The sequence below is a fragment of the Grampus griseus genome (assembly GCF_964374135.1).
Source record: "Grampus griseus genome assembly, chromosome: 3".
NCBI classification, from domain to species: domain Eukaryota; kingdom Metazoa; phylum Chordata; class Mammalia; order Artiodactyla; family Delphinidae; genus Grampus; species Grampus griseus.
The window spans coordinates 50,515,144-50,535,772 of NC_139019.1; the positions used below are offsets into that span (position 1 = coordinate 50,515,144).

Sequence of the window (20,629 nt, forward strand, 5' to 3'; positions counted from 1 at the left end):
ACTATGTTAGTTCCTGGTGTGCAACATAGTGATTAGATATTTCTATACATTACAAAATGATCACCAAGATCATTACAGAGATCTTGGTGTCACCTTACAGAGATATTACATTATTATTGACTAATTTCCCCATGCCGTACATTTCATTCTCATGACTCATTTATTTTGTGACTGGAAGTTTGCACCTCTTCATTTTCCCTCACTTTATTTCACTCCTCCCCACACCCCTGTCCTCTCAGGCAACCATTTGTTTGTTCTCTGTATCAGTGATTCTGTTTCTGTTTTGTTACATTTGTTTTTTGTTTTTTTAGATTTCACATATACATGAATTCATACGGTATTTGTCTTTCTCTGTCTGACTTATTTCGCTCAGCATAATACTCTTTAGGTCCATCCATGTTGCCACAAATGGCAAGATTTCATTCTTTTTATGGCTGAGTAATATTCCATCGTGTGTGTGTGTGTGTGTGTGTGTGTGTGTGTGTACACCACATCTTCTATATCTGTTTACCTACCAATGGACACTTAGGTTGCTTCCATATCTCGGCTATGAATAATGCTGCAATGAACATAGGGGTGCATATATCTTTTCAAACTAGTGTTTTCGTTTCCTTTGGGAAAATATCCAGAGGTGGAATTTCTGGATCATAGCTCTATTTTTAATTTTTTGAGGAATGTTTATACTGTTTTCCATAGTGTCTGCACCAATTTACAATCCCACCAATAGTACACGAGTGTTCCCTTTTCTCCACATCCTCACCAACACTTGTTATTTGTTGTCCTTTTGATAATAGCCATTCTGCAAGTGTGAGGTGATATCTCTTTGAATTTTGATTTGCATTTCACTGATGATTAGTGATGCTGAGCATCTTTTTATGTGTCTGTTGTCCACCAGTATGTCTTCTTTGGAAAGTGGTGAGAGTAGGCATCCTTGTCTTTTTCCCAATCTCAGAGGAAATGCTTTCAGCTTTTCATTGTTAAGTATAATGTTAGCAGTGGGCTTGTCATATATGGCTTTTATTATATTGAGATATGTTCCCTCTATACCCACTTCTGGAGAATTTTTATCATAAAAGGATGTTAAATTTTGTCAAAATCTTTTTCTGCATCTATTGAGATTGTGATATGGTTTTTATTCTTTACTTTGTTAATGTGGTATATCACATTGATTGATTCATGTGTATTAAATTATCCTTGCATTCCTGGGATAAATCCCACTTGATCATGGTATATGATTCTTTTAATATAGTGTTGAATTTGGATCACTAATATTTTGTTGAGGACTTTTTGCATTTCTGTTCTTCAATATTCTCTTTTTTTGGTGGCTTTATCTGGTTTTGATACCAGAGTGGTGAGTTCATAAGTGTTCCTTCCTCTTCAATTTTTTGGAATAATTTGAGAAGGATAGGCATTAACTCTTCCTTAAATGCTTGGTAGAATTCAGATGTGAAGCCATCTGGTCCTGGACTTCTGTTTTTGGGAGTTTTTTTAAATTATCATTACTGATTCAAGTTCATTACTGATAATGGGTCTCTTTATATTTTGTATTTTTTCCTAATTCAGTCTGGGGAAATTGTGCATTTCTAGAAATTTATCCATTTCTTCTAGGTTGTCCATTTTATTGGTGTGTAATTTTTCATATTAATCTCTTATGATCCTTTGTGTTTCTATGGTGTTGATCGTAACTTCTCCTTTTTCATTTCTGATTTTATTTGGGTCTTCCTTCTTTTTTTCAGGATGAGTCTGGCTAAAGGTTTATGAATTATTGTTATCTTTTCAAAGAAGCAGGTGTCAGTTTCATTGATCTTTCCTATCTTTTTTTAGTCTCTATTTCATTTATTTCTGCTCTGATCTTTATTATTTCTTTCCTTCTACTAAATTCGTGTTTTGTTCTTTTCGTAGATCCTCTAAGCATAAGGTTAGGTTGTTTTTTTGAGATTTTCTTCTTTCCTGAGGTAGACTTGTATCACTATGAACTTCCCTCTTAGAACTGATTTTCTGGGCCCCATAGATTTTGGATCATTGTATATTCGTTTTCATTTGTCTCCAGGTATTTTCCTTTATTTCATGTTTGATTTCATCAGTGACCCATTGGTTGTTTAGCAGCATATTATTTAACTTCCATGTACTTGTGGTTTTTCAATTTTTATCTTATGGTTGGTTTCTAGACTTATACCTTTGTGGTCAGAAAGGATGCTTGATATGATTTCAGTCTTAAAATTTACTGAGACTTGTTTTGTGGCCTAGCATGTGATCTATCCTGGGGAATGTTCCATGTGCACTTGAAAATAATGTGTATTCTGCTGCTTTTGAATGGAATGCTCTCTATATAGCTACTAAATCTATCTGATCTAATATGTCATTAAAGACCAATGTTTCCTCTTTGATTCTATCTGGATAATCTATTGATGTAATTGGGCTGTTAAAGTCCCCTACTATTATTGTGTTAAAGTCAGTTTCTTTATTTGTGTTTGGTAATATTTGCTGTATTATTTAATTGCTCATATGTTGGATGCATATGTATTTACAGTGGTTATATCTTCTTGTTGGAATGATTCCTTTATCATTATATAATGTCACTCTTTGTCTCTTGTTACAGTCTTTGTTTTAAAGTCTGTTTTGTCTGATATAAGTATTGCTGCTCTGGCTTCCTTTTTGTTTCCATTTGTATGGAACACCTTTTCTCTATCACCTCACTTTCACTCTGTGTGTGTCTTTACATCTGAAGTGAGTGTTTTGTTGGCAGTATGTATGTGAGCCTTGTTTTGTATCCATTCAGCCACTCTGTGTCTTTTGATTGGGACATTTATTCCATTTACATTTAAAGTAATTATTGATAGTTATGTACTTATTGCATTGTTAATTGTTTTGGAGTTGTTTTCTAGTTTTTTTTGTTCCTTTCTTTTGCTCTGTTCCCTTGTGACTTAGTGTTTCTTTTAATATTTATTTATTTATTTATTTGGCCAAGCAGGGTCTTTATTTGCAGCATGCTGGATCTTCGTTGCCACGTGCAGCATCTTTGTTGCAGCATGAAGGATCTTTTAGTTGTAGTATGTGGGATCTTTAGTTGCAGCATGCAAACTCTTAGTTGCAGCATGTGAGATCTAGTTCCCTACCAGGGATCGAACCTGGGCCCCCTGCATTGGGAGCATGGAGTCTTAGCCAATGGACCCCCAGGGAAGTCCCTATCTTAGTGTTATGCTTAGAAATTTTTCTCTTTTTGTGTATGTATCTATTATAGATTTTTGGTGTGTGGTTACCACATGGTTTTATATAGCAATCTATATAGATATACCTGATTATTTTTAAGTTGATGATTTCTTAACTTCAAACATGTAACATCCCCGCATTTTTACTCCTCCCCATATTTAATGTTTTTGATGTCATATTTTACAGTTTTTTGTTTTGTGTGTTCCTTAACTACTTACTGTAGATATAGATTATTTAGTACTTTTGTCTTTTAACCTTCCTACTAGCTTTATAAGTAGCCGATCTACTGCCTTTACTATATGTGTGCCTTTACCAATGAGATTTTTCCTTTTGTAATTTTTATATTTCTAGTTGTGAGCCTTTTTTTTCCATTTAGAGAAGTCCCTTTAACATTTATTATATAGTCAGTTTAGGGGTGCTGAACTCTTTTAGCTTTTGCTTGTCTGCAAAACTCGTTATGTCTCTTTCAAATCTGAATGATAGCCTTACTGGGTAGAATATACCTGGTTGTAGAGGTTTTTTTTCTTTTTTTTCGCTTTAAATATATTATGCCAGTCCTTCTGGCCTGCAAAGTTTTTGCATTTTTACTTCCTCCCCTCAAAAGTACAATTTTCGTCATTATATTTTACATCTATTTGTTTTGTGTATTCCTTACCACTTTTGAGGACATAGATGATTTTACTACTTTTGTCTTTTAATCTTCCCACTAGCTTTTTGCATGGTTGATTTACTACCTTTACTGTATATTTGCCTTTACTGATGAACTTTTCCCTTTTGTAATTTTCATGTTTCTAGTTGTGGCATTTTCTTTTTCACTTAGAGAAGTCCCTTTAACATTTCTTATAAAGCTGGTTTGGTGGTGCTGATCTCTTTTAGCTTTTGCTTGTTTATAAAACTTTTGTCTCTCCATCAAATCTGAATGAAAGCCTGGCTATGTAGAGTATTTTTGGTTGTAGGTTTTTTCCTTTTATTATTTTGAATATATTATGCCACTGCCTTCTGGCCTGTAGAGTTACTTTGAAGTCAGCTGATAGCCTTATGGGCGTTCCGTTGTAAGTAACTTGTTGCTTTCCCTTGCCATTTTTAATATTCCTCTTTATCTTTTATTTTTGCCATTTTAGTTACAGTGTGTCTTCGTGTGGTTCTCTTTGGGTTGATTGTATTTGGGACTCTCTGTGCTTCCTGGACCTGTATGTCTGTTTCCTTTCCCAGGTCAGGGAATTTTTCAGCTATTATGTCTTCATATATGTTCTCTACCCCCTTCTCTCTCCCTTCTTCTTATGGGATCCCTATAATATGAATGTTAGTATGCCTGATGTTGTCCCAGAGGCCTCTTAAACTGTTTTCATTTTATTTTCTTTATTCTTTTTACCTTCAGTGATTTCCACTACTCTGTCTTCCAGCTTACTTATCTGTTCCTCTGCATCATCTAATCCACTGTCAATTCCTTCTAGTGATTTTTCTATTTTGGTTATTGTATTTTTCATCTCTGTTTGGTTCTTATTTATATTTTCTAACTCTTTGTTAAACCTTTCACTGTGTTTATACAGTCTTCTCCCAAATTGAGCATTTTTATGATCATTACCTTGAACTTTTATTGGGTAGATTGCTTATCTCTGCTTCATCTCTTTCTTCTCGTGGGGTTTTATCTCATTCCTTAATTTGAAACATATTTCCTTTTCACCCCATTTTTGCTAATTTTCACTTTTATTTGTATGTATTAGGTAGGTTGGTTACATTTTCTGATCTTGGAGAAATGGCCTCGTGTTGGAGATTTCCTGTGGGGCCCAGCAGCTCACTTCGCTCTGGTCACCAGAGCTGGTGAGGAGGGTCAGGTCCTGGCATGGCTGGTTGTAGGGCCCAGGGATCCCAGGGCTAGTGCTGGCCTACTTGTGAGCAGGATCATGGAGTTGGGTCCTGGGACAGCTGGATACAGGTGCTAGAGGTCACAGTGCTTGTCCCAGCCTGCTAGTGGGTGGAGCCAGGTCCTGGTGCAATTGGCTTCAGGCCTGGGGGTTCTGAGGCTTGCCTTGGCCCACTCTTAGGCAGTGTTAAGTCCCAGGTAAGCTTACTGGGAGGTGTGGGGGATCCTAGGGCTGGTGTTCAACTGGCTGGTGGACCGGGCTACATCCCCACTTGATTGACTCCTCTTCCTGGGGTTTGCCAGAACTGGTGCCATCTGGCTGGTTAGCAGGGCTGGGTCCCAGTACCAATGGGCTAGAGGGAGGACTCCAAAATATTAGTTGCCAACACCAGTGTCCTCTTGGTAGAAGGAGGTCCCCAGAATGGCTGCTGTCAGTGTCTGTGTCCCCAGGGTGAGTCTTAGTTGCCACCACCTCTTTGGGAGGCTCTCCAATATCAGCAGATGAGTCTAACCTGGTTTCCTTTCAAATTACTGACTCTGCACTGGGTCTCAGAGCCTGTGAGAATTTGTGTGCACCCTTTAAGAGCATAATCCCTGTTTCCTACAGCCCTCCAGCTCTCCTATACACAAATCCCACTGGCCTTCAAAGCCAGACATTCTGGAGGCTTGTCTTCCCTGTGTAGGACCCCAGGACTGGAGACCCCTAGGTGAGGCTTGGATCCCTTGAACCTTGGGGAGAGCCTCTGCAATTGTGATTATTCTCCCCTCTGTAGGTCACCTACCCCAGGGTGTGGGTCTTGACTACATTGCATTTCGTTTCTGCCCCTCCTACCCATCTTATTGTGGTTCCTTCTTTTTCTACCTTTAGTTGTGGAACATCTTTCCTGTTAGTCTTCAGGTCATTCTCATGGGTAGTTGCTCTATAAATAATTGTAATTTTGGTGTGCCCATGGGAAAAGTTGAGCTTAATATCTTCCTACCCTGCCATCTTGGTCTCCTCTTTCTATCTTTAATGTTTTGAGTGAAATTATTTTTTATTTAGAATTATACTCAAATAGAATTCAAATGTGAAGACAAAATAAAGGGACTTCAAACATGCACGAACATACAGTTTACCACCCACATATATTTCCTAAGGAAAAAGAATTCTCAAGGATAGATTGCAACAAAAAATGGAATTCAAGGGAGAGGACAATAAGGGATACAAGAAAACAGTGTTAAATAAACTGAAGAATAAAAATAAGAAGACAGTAAAACATAGTTAAAAATAAATATAGATTAATTGATTTTAAGAAGGTAATCCTGACAAAGTAGAGGCATAATATATTTAAGCAATTATTAAGATTTTAGAAATAAAGTTCAGATGATTGCAATAAAACATAAGCCGTCTTTGTGTTTTTGAGTGGGAAGTAAAATGCCTTCTAAGTCTTGTTCAGAAGAGGGAGGTTATAAACATTAAACTTTAACTGTTTTGGTTAAAAGTTAAGAATAATTATTAGAGAAAAGAAATAGGATATAATAATAGCAGCAGACACTTAGATAGCACTTTTTATATTCCAGGAACTGTTCTGGTGCTTTGTACATATTAACTCCTTTAATTCTTTCAACAACTCTACGAGCTAGGTAATTTTAGTATTCCCACCTTACAAATAAGGGAAGTGAGACCCCAGGGAGTTAAGTAACTTGTGTAAGATCAAACAGGCAGTAGTGGCAGAGTCCAGCAAGATTGGCACTGGAGTCTTGCTCTTAACTACTGCCCAACTATCACTTCTTGAAAAAAAATAGGAAGTGAAGGAATAAGGCCAACATAACAGTAATCACAATAATTATAAATAAACTAAATGTCACTGCTGCTTTGTCGTCATTATTATTTTTTAAAAATTTTGGGGCTTCCCTGGTGGCGCAGTGGTTGAGAGTCCACCTGCCGATGCAAGGGACACGGGTTCGTGCCCCGGTCCGGGAAGATCCCACATGCCGCAGAGCGGCTGTGCCTGTGAGCCATGGCCACTGAGCCTGCGCATCCGGAGCCTTTTGCTCCGCAACAGGAGAGGCCACAACAGTGAGAGGCCCGCGTACCGCAAAAAAAAAAAAAAAAAAAATTTTGACCTATTAATTTTTGTACTGATTTTTACAGATTTTTTAAAGGTTGTTTGTATTATTTATCAGTTTATTATCTCATTTTCTTAGACTGGAAGCCCCTGTAAAGGAGCTTGAGAGACAGTACATTTGGTTGACTTTGCAGGATCATTTCTATGGGGCCAAAAGCAGTTGGACAATTGAACACCTATTATATTCATTTGTTGATTTTAATGATGATGCCTTGATACTTCTAACTTCCCTATAGATCCTATCTAAATTTCATTTTTCTTTTTATGTACATCATTATCATCATCAGTTAACATTTATTATTTGCTGGACTATTCAAAGTATATTAATTCAGTTAAGAATGTGGTGATGAAAAGTGTCGCTTCAGATCCAGACTGGCTGAGTTGAAATTCTGGCATCACCACTAGTTTCAGTAAGTGAGCTGCCTATATTTCAGTTTCCTTTGATCTAGAAAATGATGATCGTAATTAAATGTAGTTTACAGGGGCTTTGTGTTGACGAAATTAGTTAATATGTACAACTTTTGTCATCTTATTTATAAGTCCCCCAAAATTTGGTAGGAAACATCAGATAAATGTTTACCTCTGTGGCAAATGTACTTTTTAAGAGTGAACATGTTATGCTGGTGTGCATATCACTTTGGTTGATGAATAGGTATTTCTTTTATCATTTATTTTAGTCTCTCTTTTCATACATTCATTCCTTTTTATATCTAATCATAAGAACTACACAGAGAAAAATTATGATCTCTCTCACAAATACCTGAATATCTTGTCTCTTCTTAATATTTTTGAGTGAATATCCTTTTTTTTTTTTTTTGCGGTACTCGGGCCTCTCACTGTTGTGGCCTCTCCTGTTGCGGAGCACAGGCTCCGGATGCGCAGGCTCAGCGGCCATGGCTCACGGGCCTAGCCGCTCCGCGGCATGTGGGATCTTCCTGGACCGGGGCACAAACCTGTGTCCCCTGCATCGGCAGGCGGACTCTCAACCACTGCACGACCAGGGAAGCCCCTCCTCAGTCTTTTAACAGTACTTCGTATGAGGTAGTTTCAGAAGTTATGCTGCCTTGGCCCTCAGTATACTTCTATGGATAACTCTAGTTTCTCTGCATCCCTCAAAGTAGCTACAAATATGGTGTGATCATATAAATGGTAGCCACGTAAACCCACTTTTTTAAGTAGCCACATCATATGCTGAGCTTCTAGTTAGTTAAAATCTCTATCTCTTCTTTAGATGAATTGCTCTCAGCTAAGTTTCATGCATCTTCTATGTCTGCAGTCTGGTTTGGATTCTTAATGAGGGATTTATATTTATCCCTGTTAAACTTAATCTTGATTTAAGCCAGGAACTTATTAACTTTTATTTTAAATCTTAACTCTGCTATCTGGTTTAGCCTATTTTACATTTTTATATTATTTGCTGATGGCATGCCTTGTTCCAGAAAGGATTTTTTTTTAACATCTTTATTGGAGTATAATTGCTTTACAATACTGTGTTAGTTTCAGCTTTATAAAAAAGTGAATCAGCTATATGTGTACATATACCCCATATCCCTTCTCTCTTGTCTCCCTCCCACCCTCCCTATCCCACCCTTCTAGGTGGTCACAAAGCAACGAGTTGATCTCCCTGTTGATATCAACGGCTGCTTCCCACTAGCTATCTATTTTACATTTGGTAGTACATATAAGTCCATGCCACTCTCTCACTTTGTCACAGCTTACCCTTCCCTTTCCCTGTGTCCTCAAGTCCATTCTCTATGTCTGCGTTTTTATTCCTGTCCTGCCCCTAGGTTCTTCAGAACCTTTTTTTTTTTTTAGATTCCATATATATGTGTTAACATATGGTATTTGTTTTTCACTTTCTGACTTACTTCATTCTATATGACAGACTCTAGGTCCATCCAGCTCACTACAGATAACTCAATTTCGTTTCTTTTTATGGCTGAGTAATATTCCATTGTGTATATGTGCCACATCTTCTTTATCTATTCATCTGTTGATGAACACTTAAGTTGCTTCCATGTCCTAGCTATTGTAAATACAGCTGCAGTGAACATTGTGGTACATGACTCTTTTTGAATTATGGTTTTCTCAAGGTATATGCCCAGTAGTGGGATTGGTGGGTCATATGGTAGTTCTAGTTTTAGTTTCTTAAGGAACTTCGTACTGTTCTCCGTAGTGGCTGTATCAATGTACATTCCCACCAACAGTGCAAGAGTGTTCCCTTTTCTCCACAACCTCTCCAGCATTTATTGTTTGTAGAGTTTTTGATGATGGCCATTCTGACCGGTGTGAGATGATATCTCATTGTAGTTTTGATTTGCATTTCTCTAATGATTAATGATGTTGAGCATTCTTTCATGTGTTTGTTGGCAATCTGTATATCTTCTTTGGAGAAATGTCTCTTTAGGTCTTCTGCCCATTTTTGGATTGGGTTGTTTGTTTTTTTGATATTGAGCTGAATGAGCTGCTTGTAAATTTTGGAAATTAATCCTTTGTCAGTTGCTTCATTTGCAAATATTTTCTCCCATTCTGAGGGTTGTCTTTTGGACTTCTCTATGGATTCCTTTGCTGTGCAAAAGCTTTTAAGTTTTGTTAGGTCCCATTTGTTTATTTTTGTTTTTATTTCCATTTCTCTAGGAGGTGGGTCAAAAAGGATCTTGCTGTGATTTATGTCATAGAGTGTTCTGCCTATGTTTTCCTCTAAGAGTTTGATAGTTTCTGGACTTACATTTAGGTCTTTAATCCATTTTGAGTTTATTTTTGTTTATAATGTTAGGGAATGTTCTCATTTCATTCTTTTACATGTAGCTCTCCAGTTTTCCCAGCACCACTTATTGAAAAGGCTGTCTTTTCTCCATTGTATATTCTTCCCTCCTTTATCAAAAATAAGGTGACCGTATTTGCATGGGTTTACCTCTTTTGCATCTTGTTCCATTGATCTATATTTCTGTTTTAGTGCCAGTACCATGCTGTCTTGATTACTGTAGCTTTGTAGTATAGTCTGAAGTCAGGGAGCCTGATTCCTCCAGCTCCGTTTTTCTTTCTCAAGACTGCTTTGGCTATTCAGGGTCTTTTGTGTTTCCATACAAATTGTGATTTTTTTTTTCTAGTTCTCTGAAAAATGCCAGTGGTAGTTTGATAGGGATTGCATTGAATCTGTACATTGCTTTAGGTAGTATAGGCATTTTCACAATGTGGATTCTTCCAATCCAAGAACATGGTATATCTCTCCATCTTTAATTTTAATTAAAATTCTTTCATCAGTGTCTTATAGTTCTCTGCATATGGGTCTTTTGTCTCCTTAGGCAGGTTTATTCCTAGGTATTTTATTCTTTTTGTTGCTATGGTAAATGGGAGTGTTTCCTTAATTTCTCTTTCAGATTTTTCATCACTAGTATATAGGAATGCAAGAGATTTCTGTCCATTAATTTTGTATCCTACTACTTTACCAGATTAATTGATTAGCTGTAGTAGTTTTCTGGTACCATCTTTAGGATTCTCTATGTGTAGTATCATGTCATCTGCAAACAGTGACAGCTTTAATTGTTCTTTTCTGCTTTGTGTTCCTTTTGTTTCTTTTTCTTCTCTGATTGCTGTGGCTAAAACTTCCAAAACTATGTTGAGTAATAGTGGTGAGATTGGACCATCTCGTCTTGTTCCTGATCTTAGTGGAAATGGTTTCAGTTTTTCACCATTAAGGATGATGTTGGCTATAGGTTTGTCAGATATGGCCTTTATTATGTTGAGGTAAGTTCCCTCTGTGCCTACTGTCTGGAGCGTTTTTATCATAAATGGGTGCTGAATTTTGTTGAAAGCTTTTTCTGCATCTACTGAGATGATCTTGTGTTTTTTCCCCTTCAATTTGTTAATATGGTGTATCACATTGATTGATTTGCGTATATTGAAGAATCCTTGCATTCCTGGGATAAACCCCTCTTGATCATAGTGTATGATCCTTTTATTGTACTGTTAGATTCTGTTTGCTAGTATTTTGTTGAGGATATTTGCATCTATGTTCATCAGAGATCTTGGCCTGTAGTTTTCTTTCTTTGTGACATCTTTGTCTGGTTTTGGTATCAGGGTGATGGTGGCCTCGTAGAATGAGTTTGGGAGTGTTCCTCCCTCTGCTATATTTTGGAAGAGTTTGAGAAAGATAGGTGTTAGCTCTTCTCTAAATGTTTGATAGAATTCGCCTCTGAAGCCAATTTTCTATTTCTTCTGATTCAGTCTGGGAAGATTGTGGTTTTCTAAGAATTTGTCCATTTCTTCCAGATTGTCCATTTTATTGGCATAGAGTTGCTTGTAGTAATCTCTCATGATCTTTTTTATTTCTGCAGTGTCAGTTGTTACCTCTCCTTTTTCATTTCTAATTCTATTGATTTGAGTCTTCTCTCTTTTTTTCTTGATGAGTCTGGCTAGTGGTTTATCTATTTTGTTTATCTTCTCAAAGAACCAGCTTTTATTTTTATTGATCTTTGCTATTGTTTCCTTCATTTCTTTTTCATTTATTTCTGATCTGATCTTTATGATTTCTTTCCTTCTACTAAATTTGGGTCTTTTTGTTCCCCTTCCTCTAATTGCTTTAGGTGAAAGGTTAGGTTGTTTATTTGAGATGTTTCTTGTTTCTTGACATAACATTGTATTGCTGTAAACTACCCTCTTTGAACTGCTTTTGCTGCATCCTATAGGTTTTGGGTCATCGTGTTTTCATTGTCATTTGTTTCTAGGTAGTTTTTGATTTCCTCTTTGATTTCTTCAGTGATCTCTTGGTTATTTAGTACTGTATTGTTTAGCCCCCATGTGTTTGTATTTTTTACAGAATCTTTCCTGTAATTGTTATCTAGTCTCATAGCATTGTGGTTGGAAGAGATACTTGATATGATTTCAATTTTCTTAAATTTACCCAGGCTTGATTTGTGACCCAAGATATGATCTATCCTGGAGAATGTTCCATGAGCACTTGAGAAGAAAGTGTATTCTGTTGTTTTTGGGTGGAATGTCCTATAAGTATCAATTAAGTCCATCTTGTTTAATGTATCATTTAAAACTTGTTTTCCTTATTTATTGTCATTTTGGATTATCTGTGCATTGGTGAAACTGGTGTATTAAAGTCCCCTAGTATGATTGTTTTACTGTCAATTTCCCCTTTAATGACTGTTAGCATTTGCCTTATGTATTGTTGTGCTCCTGTGTTGGGTGCATAAATATTTACAATTGTTATATCTTCTTGAATTGATCCCTTGATCATTATGTAGTGTCCTTCTTTGTCTCTTGTAACAGTCTTTATTTTAAAGTCTATTTTGTCGGATATGAGAATTGCTGCTCCAGCTTTCTTTTGTTTTCCATTTGCATGGAATATCTCGTTCCATCCCCTCACTTTCAGTCTGCATGTGTCCCTAGGTCTCAAGTGGGTCTCTTGTAGACAGCATATATACTGGTGTTGTTTTTGTATCCATTCAGCCCGTTTGTGTCTTTTGGGTGGAGCATTTAACCTATTTACATTTATGGTAATTATCACTATGTATGTTCCTATTACCATTTTCTTAATTGTTTTGGGTTTGTTATTGTAGGTCTTTTCCTTCTCTTGTGTTTCCTGCCTAGAGAAGTTCCTTTAGCATTTGTTGTTAAGCTGGTTTGGTGGTGCTGAATTCTCTTAGCTTTTGCTTGTTCGTAAAAGTTTTATTTTCTCCGTTGAATCTGAATGGGATCCTTGCTGGATAGAGTAATGTTGCTTGTAGGTTTTTCCCTTTCGTCACTTTCAATTTATCCTGCCATTCCCTTCTGGCTTGCAGAGTCTCTGCTGAAATATCAGCTGATAACCTTATGGGAATTCCCTTGTCTGTTATTTGTTGTTTTTCCCTTGCTACTTTTAATATTTTTTCTTTGTATTTAACTTTTGATAATTTGATTAATATGTGTCTTGGCATTTTCCCCTTGGATTCATCCTGTATGGGACTCTGTGCGCTTCCTGGACTTGATTGACTATGTAGTTTCCCATACTAGGGAAGTTTTCAACTATAATCTCTTCAAATATTTTCTCAGTTCTTTTCTTTTTCTCTTCTTCTTCTGGGACCCCTATAATTCGAATGTTGGTGTGTTTAATGTTGTCCCAGAGGTCTTTGAGACTGTCCTCAATTCTTTTCATTCTTTTTTCTTTATTCTGCTGTATGGTAGTTATTTCCACTATTTTATCCTCCATGTCACTTATCCGTTCTTCTGCCTCAATTATTCTGCTATCGATTGCTTCTAGAGAAACATTAATTTCATTTATTGTGCTGTTCATATTTGTTTGTTTTCTCTTTATTTCTTCTAGGTCCTTGTTAAACGTTTCTTGTATTTTCTCCATTCTATTTCCAAGATTTTGGATCATCTTTACTGTCATTACTATGAATTCTTTTTCAGGTAGACTGCCTATTTCCTCTTCATTTGTTAGGTCTGATGGGTTTTTACGTTGCTCCTAAATCTGCTGTGTGTTTGTCTGTCTTCTCATTTTGCTTCACTTACTGTGTTTGGGGTCTCATTTTCGCAGGCTGCAGTTTCATAGTTCCTGTTGTTTTTGGTGTCTGCCCCTAGTGGCTAAAGTTGGTTCAGTGGGCTGTGTAGGCTTCCTGGTAGAGGGAACTAGGGCCTGTGTTCTGGTGGATGAGGCTGGATCTTGTCTTTCTGGTGGGCAGGACCGTGTCCGGTGGTGTGTTTTGAGCGTGTCTGTGACCTTATTACGATTTTAGGCTGCCTCTCTGCTAATGGGTGTTGTTGTGTTCCTGTCTTGCTAATTGTTTGGCATAGGGTGTCCAGCACTGTAGCTTGTTGGTTTTTGAGTGGAGCTGGGTCTTAGCGCTGAGATGGAGATCTTTGGGAGAGCTTTTGCCATTTGATATTAAGTGGAGCCGGGAAGTCTCTGGTGGGCCAGTGTCCTGAACTTGGCTCTCCCACCTGAGAGGCATAGGCCTGACACCTGGCCAAAGCACCAAGACCCTGTCAGCCACACGGCTCAAAAGAAAAAGGAGAAATAAATAAATACATAAATACATAAAAAAAGAAACAGATAAATAGATAGATAAATAAAATAAAGTTATTAAAATAATTTTTTAATTAATAAAAATTGTTAAGAATTAATAAAAAAGAATGAAAGAAAGAAGAGAGCAACGAAAAAGTAATAAAAATAGAATGAAAGAAAGAAGAGAGCAACGAAACCAAAAAACAAATCCACCAATCATAATAAGCGCTAAAAACTATACTAAATAAAAAAAAACAGACAGACAGAACCCTAGGACAAATGGTAAAAGCAAAGCTATACAGACAAAAATCACACAAAGAAGCATACACATATACCTCACAAAAAGAGAAATAGGAAAAAAATACATATGTGTATATAAAAAAACAGGAAGAGAGGAACCAAATTAATAAACAAATCTACCAGTGATAATAAACTCTAAATATTAAACTAAGATAAACATAAAACCAGAAACAAATTAGATGCAGAAAGCAAATCCCAAGTCTATAGTTGCTCCTAAAGTCCACCACTTCAATTTTGGATTGATTCATTGTCTATTCTGGTATTCCAGAGATGCAGGGTACATCAATTTGATTGTGGAGATTTAATCTGCTGCTCCTGAGGGTGCTGGGAGAAATTTCCCTTTATCTTCTTTGTTCGCACTGCTCCTGGGGTTCAGCTTTGGATTGGCCCCGCCTCTGCCTGTAGGTCGCCTGAGGGCATCTTTTGGGAAGTCTGAGGTCTTCTGCCAGCGTTCAGTAGGTGTTCCATAGGAGTTGTTCCACATGTAGATGTATTTCTGATGTATTTGTGGGAAGCAAGGTGATCTCCATGTCTTACTCCTCTGCCATCTTGAAGGTTTCCCTCCTGTTCAGAAAGGATTTTAGTTGTTTTTAACTAGGCAGCCATCTTTCCTGTCACCTCTCCATTTCTGAGAAGCATTTTGATGGTCTCTATCTATGGTAATTGAAATGTTGATGAGATGAAGATGAGTTCATAGGCACACCTATTAAAAACCTTTTTCCAGGTTGACTTTTATCTATTAATGTGTAATTAATTTTTAAAATATAACCATATATCCAACAGTAAATTTATTATTATCTCTCTAATTTGGAGAAAAGCCCAGTGGAGTTCTATCTTTGAGGTGTTTTTTTTGTCTTCTTGCAGAACAGTTTTTATTATCAGATATGTTCAATTCTCTGTGTAATGGAAACTCTTCACCCTTTTTGGTCCCTTAAAATATAGTGATTCTAGAGGTCTTTGTATGTGTTACATCTGTTTTGTGGATTGAGTCACGTAGCTCAGCTAATAGATGAATAGTTCTGACCTCATTTTCTATTTGCAAACTTCCACCTTCAAGTTTATTTCCATAATATGGTTGTGTTTTTAAATAGCAAATCATTTATTTCTTTGATGTATATTTTAATGAAATCTAGTCACTTTTGTTATATATGTAGAGATAAAGTACTTCATAGAAATAAAAATTATTTACAGTTATTAGGGCCACAATTTGGATTGCTTTAAGTGGGTCTTCAAATTATGATTTTCTTATGCCATGAGTTTCTTTGAGGTTAATTAGTTCAAATCTCAAGACACAATATTGAGAGTGTAATACAAACAGAATAAGCTGTCACTATGAAATAAAATTTTAGTAAGTAAGCATCTAGGTCCAAAGATGTTTTTATTATCTGGGGGTCCCTAATCGGTACTAATTGTGCACTTACAGCTTTCCTTTTTCAAGTTTCTTTTAAGTACAGGAGAGAATAGTCATATAACAATAATGAGAAAAGTTGTGGATACTGTTGCCTTTCCAGCAGATTTTTATTAGTGTTCAACTCATAGCCACAATCTTTCTGTTGGTGAGGGACAGTTACTTCATATCTTCTCTGTGTTAAACTTTGTTTATGTTATATGAGATTTCACAGAATGCTTGTTTTCTAGCTGTAAATATCCAAAAGGCCTACAAGAACACCTAAGAACACTTAATAGAGGTATAATCAATACAATATTTAACAAGCTGAGCCTGTGAGCATTTTGAGACTGCAAGCCACCACCAAGCAGCCTCTACTATTAATTCATTGGGGAAAAAATGTGTGTGTATGTATATATATTTTTTCATTCCCCTTTATTAATCTTAACATTCTATTGAGAGACATAGAAAAATAGGCAAATAAAAATTATTATGAGGAAACAAATAAGTAGCAGTGACAGAACAACTTTAGATAGAATAGCAGTGAAATCCTTTGGGGAAGTTGGTATTTAAACTAAGATTTTAAAAATGAGGTAAAGTTAGCCATGTGTAGACAAGGATGTGTCAACTAATTTTTATTATGTAACAAACAGATTTTATTTAGTTGTTTAAAACAACAACCTATATTCACTCACAGTTTTGTGAGTCGGCAGTTGGGGCTGAGCTCAGCTGTAATGGCTTATCTCTGATCCACATGGTGTCATCTGGGCTCACCAGTACATTTACAGTTAGGTGACAGTCATTGACTCTACCCACACACGTCTGGTGGTTGGCTTGTTATCAAGCAGTCAGAATGGAGGCAGCTGGACCATATTCACTTACTATTCAGCAGGTTAGCCTAGGCTTGTTCACATGGTAGTAGACTAGGGTTCCCAATATCATCAAGAGAGGATTATTCCAATGCACAAGCTTTTTTTAAGCCTCTGTTTGCATCATATTTACTAACAATCCATTGGCCAAAGCAAGTCACATGACAGAGCCCAAAATCAGAAGGTGGAAAACTAATCTCCACATCTTGATGAAATGCATATGGGTACACATAGAGAGACAGGAAGAATTTTATCTATTTTGTAATCATCCACCTGAGTAAGGGCTTTTTTTTTTTTAAGATTTTTAGAAATTTCATGTAATGTCTGAAACATTTATATTAACGTATTTCCATACAAATAACCCAAAGAAAGTTTAATATTAGTTGCTTTGTTTGTTTGTTTGCTTGTTTATACTGCAGGTTCTTATTAGACTTTAAGATGAAAGGACTTCCTTTACCAGCTATTGAGGCTTATTATAAACCCACAGTAAGAAATTGTGATAATGGCATAGGAATAGACAGTAAAGTAATGGAACAGAATAGAAGCCAACCCATGCATATTTGGCCGAATAACAACATGGCACTTTAGAACAGTGGAGGAAAGTAAGGTCTTTGCAATAAATGGGCTGTACCAATTACTAATTACATAAAAATAAAAATGAAATTTAACCCTAATGTGCACCATACATGAAAATCAATTTCAGGTAGATTATAGGATGCAAAATAAGACTCTCTTACTGACCTTGGGAAAAAGTAAGAGTTCTTAAATAAGACACAAAAAGTATTAAATCATAAAGGAAAAATGTTCTTTAAAATTAAGAATTTCATTTTATCAAAAAACACTATGAAAAGAATGAAAAGGCAAACCAGAGAAAAGGAAGAAATATTTGCAACACATCTAGCCAGTAACAACAAATAACTAAATTAAGTAAAAATGCTTAAGAAAAATCAGACAAACAATTAAAAAGAATGGCCTAATGCCTCAAATATGTCTTTCATAAAGAGAGAAATTATCAACAAGCAGCAGAAAGAGGAAGCAAAGCCATCTGGATAAATCAAATAATAGTTTATCCAGTAGAAAGGTTCTTCTGTATTTTCAAGGCTCTGTTTGCCTCATTTGTGTAACTTTTACATTTCATGTAACCTAAAAATATTTATTAAACCCAAGGCTTACTCAAATATTAATCACTGATCTCCATTTTTGACATCCATTAAAGTGAGGAGGAAAGCATCTACACCATGTAGATTCCCATTATGCCTCAGTGGACTGAGGTCAGGCCTGGTTTGAGGAAAATTTCCCAAGGCTCTAACCAAGACTATAGGGCCTTTGAAGAAGAGAGGAGAGAAGGATGGCTATGGTTAATATTTATTGAATATTTGTTATATACCAGACACTTTGCTTAACGCTTTATGTGGATTACCTCATTTAATTCTCACAGCATCCTCATGGATGAGGAATATTGTGATGTTAAGTAACAGGAATTCAGCCACCAGATTTTGTGCTGCTAACCTGAGTGCCTCTTTCCTAACTACAGTTTTTTGTTTGTTTGTTTGTTTGTTTGACATCCTTATTGGAGTATAATTGCTTTACAATGGTGTGTTGGTTTATGCTTTATAACAAATCCTAACTACCTTTTAATAGCGTCTTTCTTAACTGTTCCATTTGGGAGAGAGGAGAGGGATCATCATATTTCCCAGTTACAAGGCTCATCCCAGAATTACTACAAGTTTCTTTGCCTTATCTACTTCCTGACATACCTCAGGCTTTGGCCTTTTATTGGCTTTGAGGTCCAGGAAGGTGCAAAATGTAGAATAAAAACGCTCCATGCATGGTGTGAAGATGAAGTATGACATCCTCTTACCCCCACTTCTCTTCACGTATGAATGTCCATGTAAGGCTTTATAATCTTGCGACAGTCAGCTTATTTGCTGTGGTGGGAGTGGAATAGATAGGGGGAACCTGTCATCCTAGGACCTAACACTTACTTAAGTAGTGCTGGTTAAATAGAGATACAGGTATACTTAATGTGTTCAGGTACTATATTTTAACATGTAGCATTATATAAAAATACTAAAATGAATAATTAAGACTTCTGGGTTTTTCATGTATGTTTCCAGTTTCTTCCCACTTTGCGAGGTAGCATTTCTGTCACTTTGATTATGCACAGAAACAGATATTACCTGTTTCTCATAAATATTTTCATTCATTTTAAGAAAATATAAAATCAGTGTCTCAATTTCTCAAGGCAACCAATCTCATACTGAACTAAGAAAAATTGTTTTTGCTTATGTTTTGCAGACTTTGGATAATGAGATGAGTACAGATGATGACAATGAATATGCAGAAGAAAAGGAGAGCTACATCTGTGCAGTGTGTCTGGATGTTTATTTCAACCCCTACATGTGTTACCCTTGCCACCACATCTTCTGTGAGCCCTGCTTACGGACTCTTGCCAAAGACAATCCCGCAAGCACTCCCTGCCCATTGTGTCGGACAATTATTTCCAGAGTCTTTTTCCAGACAGGTAACTGTTCTCTTTCATTAACACAATTACCTGACTATTTTGACTACCTCTTTGTTCCAGTTCTAAAAGTACTGTATGAATTATCATGAGAAAGTCATTGAAAATCATATACAGCATAATTTGTTACTCTCTAGTTTATAAAACAGTGCTTGCCCAACTCATTAGAACTTGTTAAGATCATAGAATCATAGATGAGAATAGTTTCTCATCTCTAGTCCTCTATTCAATGTTGAGATCTTTTCTAAAGCATCCTAACTAGTTATTGTTCAGCATGTACTTGAACATCTCCAGTGTCAAGGACATTCCATTAAAATTTGAAGCAGCCCTGTTGATTATTTATTCCTCAAATCTGCCTTCCACTACTCCTCATTCTTTGGCCCGTGCTTTTTCCTCTGAAGTCTCAGAGAATAAATCTGTAAATATCTGAGGATAACTATTAGGCCTTTCCCCCAGACTCCAAATCTTCTCAACCTTCTTGTTGTTCTTAAGGCCTTTCTTCTTGAACTAGAATATAGTAAAATTGGAACAAGGATTTGTTTACCTAATTATCATGTAAAGATGGAATATAACACAATATTTAAAACATACTAGTGGAGAAAGGAAAAACGAATGAATGTGGAACATAGAAACCTGCTAAGGTGAAAGGGAAGAATGATAGAAGTAAGCAGAGCTGATATTTATTGAGTGCACTACTGTGTGCTAAACCTTAGGGGAGGAAATTTCTATATCCACATTCTCGCCTCAACCATAGAGGAACCAAATGAGGATCAAAGTATGTACTTTATTAATAGTAAAACTGTAGAAAACACATGGCACATTTTTCTTCCGCAAAAGAAAATCCAAGGACCCATCTGCAAGGAAGAATCAGTTTATAAAAATAAGCTTTGCATGCCTTAACCCAACCAGCTGCATGAAGACTTGCAAACCTGGCTTACAGGCTCAGTAATCAAACAGTGAAGAGCAAATATAGCTTTGCCTCTCTGATCTTTGCCTAGTGCATATAGTTTGGAGCACAAAATCACTGCACTGAGCACAGACAGACCTGGAGACAAAAGGACATGCCAAGCACAGTTGACTCTACCCAATAGAGAAACATGGTCAGGGAGTGCAGGCTGTCATCTGTCACACTGGCAGATCACTCTTCCTTTCATGGGGAAGAGCAAGTAAGGAGTGGAGAGAGGGAAGGAAGCAATTCCATGGGAGGACAGAAGCTTACTGGAAGTTCTTCTTCTCTGGCTTACATTGAAGCAGGAAAAATGGGGTTCTTTTCTAGTACTAGATCCCTTGCTAGGTGCTTTGGAATGAATGAAATGTGAAGAGTAACATCTCTTTCTCAGTGTTATCTCTGACCATCTATGCAAGAAAACATT

The 20,629-nt window shown here is 36.6% G+C and overlaps 1 protein-coding gene across 3 annotated transcripts in view; it reads left to right on the forward strand.

The window, feature by feature from the left end:
• RNF180 (ring finger protein 180) overlaps positions 1 to 20,629 on the forward strand; it is a 282,912-nt gene that overhangs the window by 196,148 nt on the left and 66,135 nt on the right. For all 3 annotated transcript variants that reach the window (XM_082651886.1, XM_082651887.1, XM_082651888.1), the window contains one exon: positions 19,034 to 19,259. In XM_082651886.1, coding sequence (XP_082508012.1) covers positions 19,034 to 19,259 — 226 coding nt within the window. The remainder of the gene's footprint in view (positions 1 to 19,033; positions 19,260 to 20,629) is intronic.